General features: G+C 40.3%; 1 protein-coding gene and 1 long non-coding RNA gene across 2 annotated transcripts in view; one reads left to right on the top strand and one right to left on the bottom strand.

The window, feature by feature from the left end:
* The window catches only part of LOC137970934 (CD151 antigen-like), an 8,863-nt gene that overhangs the window by 370 nt on the left and 993 nt on the right, over positions 1-7,500 (bottom strand). The window contains exons 2-7 of the mRNA XM_068817602.1: positions 5,730-5,921; positions 4,970-5,044; positions 3,550-3,645; positions 3,157-3,312; positions 2,516-2,599; positions 1-938 (exon numbers count right to left, since the gene is read on the bottom strand). The exon at positions 1-938 is cut by the window's left edge and continues 370 nt beyond it. Coding sequence (XP_068673703.1) covers positions 885-938; positions 2,516-2,599; positions 3,157-3,312; positions 3,550-3,645; positions 4,970-5,044; positions 5,730-5,921 — 657 coding nt within the window. The 3' untranslated portion in view covers positions 1-884. The remainder of the gene's footprint in view (positions 939-2,515; positions 2,600-3,156; positions 3,313-3,549; positions 3,646-4,969; positions 5,045-5,729; positions 5,922-7,500) is intronic.
* LOC137970935 (uncharacterized) overlaps positions 6,463-7,500 on the top strand; it is an 8,478-nt gene continuing 7,440 nt past the window's right edge. Inside the window, exons 1-2 of the long non-coding RNA XR_011116896.1 lie at positions 6,463-6,777; positions 7,096-7,157. This is a non-coding gene — a long non-coding RNA (uncharacterized lncRNA). The remainder of the gene's footprint in view (positions 6,778-7,095; positions 7,158-7,500) is intronic.

Below are 7,500 nucleotides of genomic sequence, written 5' to 3'. Positions count from 1 at the left end.
GACTTACAGATTTTACTCTGCCTAACACCAGACGACTTTACTCGTCAATGGGGAACCCCACAGGAGTGAAAGGGTTAAGGCTTTCAGATTGTGCCACCACCCAGATTGGATGACCATCTTTGAGGAAGGTTGATTTTGTTCAGAGAATTCGGCATAAGGCAATCTATTCATGGGAATATTTCTCTTGTTATCAGCCTTCGTTTCTACCCCGCCCTGTTACAATCGAAACTGCCATGCACCAACCGAACAGACAGTGAATAAATATGATCAAGAGCTACCGAATATATCCCTCTGAAAAAACCTAGAGGAAACCAAGCCAAATGAACAATAAAGCAAACTAATGACTTGATCTTACACATAATGTTATGATCTTACTTAATAATATGATCTTTCAAAATAATATTACACTATTATTTCTCTTACTTGAAGATTCGAGGTCTACATTTATTAACATATAATCCCTTTGCCAATTATTTCGCAATCGCCCATAATCTCATGTTTGAAATTTGTATATAAATTACTAATTTATATACAAATTTCAAACATGAATGCCTCGAAAATACAATAACTACCACAACAGGAATACGTTTTTTAACTGTCTGGGTTAGAAACTCCTGAGAGACATACGTTTTCAAAATCTTCCGTCAACATTTTGTACTGTTTTAGTTGACTTCTACCACACAATTTATCGTAAACGTGGGCGTGCACAGATCAGAGTGCAACTGTGGGCATCATGGAGTCTCGCCCCGACGTCGTTCTGTGAATTGAAAAACGTCACCCACAGAAATACTGATTCTCTTGTTTGTTAGTAAGTTGTGGCCTTAGCATCAGTCGAAACACCACCCCTCCCCCTCCTGGCTGCGCTGAAGATGTCTTGGCTTTTCTTAGTAGTACTCAACTAATCGTACCATACACGAGGAAAGAACAATCCCGGTCAACTGCAATGACAAAAAAGAACGAAGGTTAAGCTGGTAGTATTGTAAAAAAAAAAAAAAAATGTAAATGCTTTGTTTATAGTGGAAGTGCACTTAGCTATCAAGCTAGTTCACAGGCATCCCACTTTTAATAATCTGAAAGAAACAATTCAAACTTAACAGAAACATGATTAAAAAACCCAACTGGCAGGAGGCAATCAGTTGGCCATTTACAAAGCGTGGCAGAGTTGAATCCGGGACAACCGGAAAGAAATCCAAACCAGAGAGGCCTAGAACGTGATTTGAACCCAGGGCAACCACTGGACCACACCACCTCCCTAACTTGCTTAAGGACGGTGCCTACCAATTCAAAGATATTTTTGCTCCGGTTTACGATTATTCAGGAAATGGAGATTTTAACAAGTGTTATTGAAATCCAAAAAAAAATTGTGGGTAACCACACATTTGTCAAAGATAATTCATGAACAATATTTGTAAAAAGCTTTAAAATACAAAGCAATGTATGGCATTCTTTCTCAAATTGAAGCTTAGTTATCTCTCAAAAAAGCATGGTTACCCCCAACTTTCTTTTTGGACACCAAGAGTACTTACTAAGACCTATTTTCTCCGGATAGTTTTAAACTGCGCAAAAATATCCCTGTATTAATAAGCACCACCGACAGGAAAACCGAGTATCTCATGATGCGCAGAACGTATGCGCAATAACAATAGTAGGCAACGTCCCCAATCAGGAACCCATGACAAGGACTCGAAATCTCAGTCCCCATCGTCATGGTTACGAGAATCCGGCAAAGAGGCCACAGATACTGCTACCGATTCCTTTTTTTTTCTTCCAGGTGCTTGATTTGATCGCCGCGTTAGCAAACGACCAACAGCTACAACAAATATTACATGGAAGACACTTTTGTACCGCAAGTTTTTTGAGTTTCTTCGAACGTCCTGTCAAGAGCTAATAAGGTTATAAGAGCATTTTGAAAACTAATTTTAAGACGAGTTATGGCAATGTCTTATTTGAAATCCGGCATTTGACATTTCGTTGTTTTAAATACGTTTTGCACATGTGGGCATCGCGGCATTCCTATTGTTCTATACCGTCTCATAACAAGAGGAATTTGTACATGAGCACTTTATCAAGGGATTATTCTACTTTCTGCTGAATGCCCACTGCACACTGAGTTCTTTCAGGGTCGTAACGAGGTATATGGGATCAGGGATCAAAGGCCAGAAAAAGGGTCGGGATCATGGATCACAGCTCTGGGATCTGGAATCACAACGCGTGGGATCGAGATCTGCAGTATTTTTCAGGGATCAAAATTCTCATCATTTTTGGGATCCGGGATCAAAATTTTGGGTAAATATATGGGATCAGTTACGACAAAAATATATCTCGTTACGACCCTGTCTTTTGGTTGCTGCACAAAGTCGAATCTGCTCGATTCTCTAATGTAAAATTGGAGAAAAGAACGCCTGATCGAAGGTTACAGTAAACTGGGATTAGAGCATTTGACCCCATGAGTGAGAAAAAGGAACCAAGCCCTTGTTGTAGAAGATAAAGATGTCTACTCTTCCATATGACTTGCCTGAAAAGCACTCAGGAGCACTAATATCATTCCCAAGATAAATAAGCGATCTCGAAAATATTCGGTCAACCTTGAAATACAACCCTGTTAGGAGAAAAGCGAGATCATCAGTATTGATTTCAAATGAATCCTCACATCAGCTTTGATGGTATTTCTGTTACTGTGTGGCTTTAGAAATTTTATTGACGTGATTCCAACGGCCTGTACGTCAACTAGTATCATGTTTAAGGTTAAAAGAAAAAAAGATCTGAGACCAAAAGGGACTTGTAACTCGGTTAAGATCTTAGCATATCCAAGTTACGTGATAAGTTTGACGAGTACATCCATACGCTACCATTTATGTGCTAGCAGAAAATTCCCTTACTCGCCGCTTGATTTCAAGAGCATTCAGGCCGTTTTGTGGTAACTTCTGCCAGGTTAGAATAATAGTTATCTCGGCCGAGTGAACCTTATTGTCGTCGTGTGAGATTTCGCACCATTGTCAAGACTTATTCCAACTTCCCTCTCATGTTAGCATGGGGGGAGCCAAGTGCCCTCAAACACAATTAGGAATGTTTGACAAGAATACTTCAATCAGCCGCCCACCCCATCAACAAAGTTCAACAAATTTAGGCCCAGTCCACGGCCAACAAATTTCATACCTTGTGGTAAATGTTCGAGGGATGGTCCCTTTTACCGCAATCTGGTGTTATCGTTTTACAGCATGATTCCGGAACGGACAAAATCTCATTTTCGGGCATCTGCTTCCACAATGTAATGTTCCACGAAGTGTAAGACAAGCCGCCGCAACATTTATGCTGAAATGAATGCTGCGCATGAGACTAATAGAACAAGCCCAGTGCTTAAATAACGATTTTGTCAGATCATGCTGAGCTCACTTTCTTTTCTCTTCATTTTTTCCCACGATGCACAGAAGGAGGGAATACAAATAACGTAACTAAATCACTCAGTAACGAACGAGCGAACGAATGCATGGATCGCTGGATGAATGCGTGGAGGGATGGATGAATGGATTATTAAGGAGAGAATCTTACCCTCTGTTGAAGACGGTCAAAGGACTTCTTTACATCATCCACGGAGCCATACTCATTCATTCTGTCTATAATGGTTCTATCTAAATCCCCCTCAATCTTGGATAAAAATAAAAGACATGATGAAAGTGCTCTAACCATTTTCGAAAGATCGGTGGACCAGTTTATAATAAATAATGGGAATAACCGAAATGAATAATATTAGAGCAAAAGAAAGGAGGTATTTGATGGGAATGCAGCCTGCTCCCTTCACCATGCACATTATGCTTTTATTCACAAGTATATTTCCTTGGGGGAAGCCGGAGATAAGCGCCGGCCTGATGGGCCTTTCAGGTTCGTAACAGAGACTTTACTTGTTTTATATTTTCTTGGGAGTAAAAACAGCCAAGTACTTGGTTGGTTATTAGCAAACTTTTTCCTCACACCCGGCCGAAAGAAGCAAAGAATGGCCAATTGATGTTTTTCAGCCACATGCAGTGTCAGTTGGATGACGCCGTCATTTGACTAAAAGCACCGTTGTTATTTTTGTATTCAAATTTTGTAATCCAAAGGGAACTTAAACGTCGAATGCGCAGAGCAAAACACGAAAATCCCTGATATCAGCAATTTCCAACGTTAATTTCCAATTCGATTTTCACACTGGTTACTTCTTATATCGAATTGACCACAAAAAGTAAAATGGAGTTCGATTGTCCATATGAGTTTACCCCAAGAAGGAAGTTGTTGTCCAATCATGGTTTAACAACCTTCATGAGCGGAAGGTAAGTGCTACGTTGATGTTAAAGGGGCTCTGTCACGGCAGAGAAATTACTCCTCCCTCCCTACTCGAACAAACAACTTACACTTATTCCTCCCTTGTTTTTTTGTTTGCTGTTTTATGTAAACCTTCCTTCATTGTTTCAATTTGTTATCTTTACGTTTCGCATGATTTTGTTGCCAGTTTTCAGTCGCGCTGAATTGGGCTATATTTCGTGACAGGCCGCTTAAGTGGATTGACTAATAGACCATTTTGCAGTTGTATGCTTAGTAACCTGGCCTAAGAATGAAAGTGAGGCTACCGTTGACCTTGGTTTGATAGGAATCTCACTGCTTTTCTTATGTAAATTCCAACTAATTAGCATGAGAACAAAATCATTAACATAAGAAAAGGAGGGAGGTTTGCATCATAACAAGGTCAACTCCAGCCTCACTTCCATTTAAAGGCCAGGTAACTAAGCACATAACTGTAAAAAGGTCTATTCTCTGATATTTACGCCAGCTACAACGGACCAATGATCGATATTATTTAGTTCAGTGATAGGCACATCTTAGTGACAAAATTTAAAAAGTAAAAGTCAGCAAAAAGTCATAATAAGTACGGTTTGTCTACCGTTTGTCTGTTTTGTTGGTGTTTTCAACGCTTCACTGAAGTCCTTTATCTCACCTGCGCGCGATTAATAAAAGCTACAACGCCCATCGAGCACTGGATGATAAAAATAAGTGTCAACATTATCAAGAACTGCAAAATAGAAACAAAAGAAAGAATGCGTAAAAACGGTAAGAGATCAACATGTGTGCTAGATAGTTGCTAGGTAACATCATTTTCGCCAGGAAGTATTGACAAGAGCAAGAGCTCATGACGAGGGATAAAACGTCAAAAACACCATCCTTATGCGATAGAGGTCTAATTCTTTCGCTAAACTCTCGGTTTTAGCATTGTTATGGCTTGCGCAACAGTCTTTCTTATTAGACATAAAATTTGTTGTTTCTAGATTGGTAAAATGTTAATTAAATAATCTGAGGCCAAGTTGTTTGAAAGACTGGGTTAGTATAGACCTAGACTGAAATCGTGATAACCTTACTTCTAACAAGGAAAAAGAGAAGTGCTCTGTAGAGAGAAGAAATCGCTCATTTCTGCCTTTGGGAAACGTGAATTCCAGTTCCATTAGTTTTAGATGAACTAGCAACGGAAACGTTCGCATAGGCAAAAGGCCAATCACATCACAGTAACTAAAGCTAGCGTTCTGCTTGAGACGCTATCATACACTTTCTCGATCTGATTGGTTTATATGACCTAACGTAGGTGCGGACGTTAAGGGAAGCCGAGTCGTCCCCGCGCTTTTAATCATGTAGTTCAGTTACATCAAATTCAAGAGCAAAACTATGTAGAGAAGATTAAACTTATGAACAATTTTTCCATTTACCGAAACGAGGAAATATCTGTGCTCCTTGACGATTCCATAACAGCCACAGATGCAGACAATCACAATAAGGCCTCCTGTACCAATCATTAGACCAACAATGATAAGAAACCAGGAACTACCAAGAAGCACACTGTAGTCATTCTCAAACAATAGAGTCCAGGCTCCTATTATCACCAGAGCCACGCCGCTTAACTGCAAGAAAAGCAAAAAACTGAGGTTTAAATAACGGGATGTGCATTATTGCGCTGACAGTGCACACTTCTTGGTTCGCAAATATTTTCCTCCTTATACTGTAAAACGTTGTTCGAAAGGCGATAACCACTAGTTCGAGTTGGTAACTCTATTGATAGAGCGAGTTTCAATCGATTGTCGTAAAACCAAAACTAAAGTAATAACTTTGGCCAATCAAAAAGGACGGAGACAATCCAGTTAACCAATCCAAACTCGAAGTAATTACACGTAGCCGACACAAAGCGCGGGAAATGTACACGCGCGAGCCATCAGGTTTCCTAAGTCAGCCTTAAGTCATGTTTGAAACAGATTTAAGAAATGCTTAGGTCGTTTGAGTTTGCCGACACTAAGACAGAAATCACGCTTCTGTGACTTAGCGGTTCACACCTGTCATTTTCATTAAGTCGACTTTAAGAGATTACTATGTCAGACTTAGAAGTCTAATGTGAACCCAACAAATTAGTTTAAAATCTGAGAGACACCACTGTCCTGGTATGCGAAATGTTCACTTCCGGTTGCCGTCCGGGTCTCAAAAACATGATGTGCTTTAGCTCCTTAATATACGTTGACGTACCCGCGCAACCTTCATTCTGCCGGAAGTTTTCTAGAACGCGTCTTTTTTAATAGTTGCCAGTAAAAGGAAATAACCTCTGTTCCTAGGATGGTCTACCCTGGATGCCAGAGGTCTTCTCGCTCACCAGCGGCGAGGAGCGTCAAAGCGAAGTAGTGCTCGTCGGCGAGAGACCTCTGGCTCAGGCCGTTAAGTCTTTTGAGCGCACTGTCGCCCCCAACGAGAAAAAAACGTCTGGAACCCAGGGTAAGGATGGTCGTCTTATAGTTCAGCATATATCCAAGATCAGAGTAATACGAAAACCAGAGATGAGGCTAAAGTACAGAATTCAGGGGCACATCAGTAGAGACTCTACTGAAAGCCGCCGGATCCGTTTGGCTAGTTTGCCATCCACTGCCGAGCTAAATAAGGCAAAGGAGCCACTAGTATAACAGACCCCAATATTTACGACTCGTTCTTTCACCCACTGCTGAGCAAAACGAGTCACCAGATTAACAGACCCCAATACTTAAATGACTTGTTCTTTTATCCACTGCCGAGCTAAACGAGCCGTTACTTCCACAGTGGCTGGTCTCGAATGTGGCCCTGTCATCTTTTCAAGCTAGCGCAAAAGACAGGAAAGGCTGGTATGTGAAACTTTACCTCATTAACTGAATCACCATTTGATTTGACCTCTGGCCAAACGTCTTTTAGAAATGTATAAAATAAACAATTGGAAAACAACACACGTTTAGTGTAGCATGGGGCTGGGTTAGGCTCCGTTGTGATGTTATTATGTAATGTCCATTTCAATCGTGTACTGCTTTCTTGTTAGTCATCTTGACAATTTAAGGTGGGAAGTCCGGAAGTCATGTAGATCTTCATTGATCAACAAAAATTCTTTAATCCATTTACCTTAAGTTCATTTTTCAGGCCTTTACTCCTTTTTGATATCTTTTTTCTTTTGTTTTATGGATTTAAAGGACTTTG

Source organism: Montipora foliosa, chromosome 9 (assembly GCF_036669935.1).
Source record: "Montipora foliosa isolate CH-2021 chromosome 9, ASM3666993v2, whole genome shotgun sequence".
NCBI classification, from domain to species: Eukaryota; Metazoa; Cnidaria; class Anthozoa; order Scleractinia; family Acroporidae; genus Montipora; species Montipora foliosa.
Note: the sequence above shows the minus strand (reverse complement) of the source record. Positions and strands in the feature narration are given on the sequence as shown.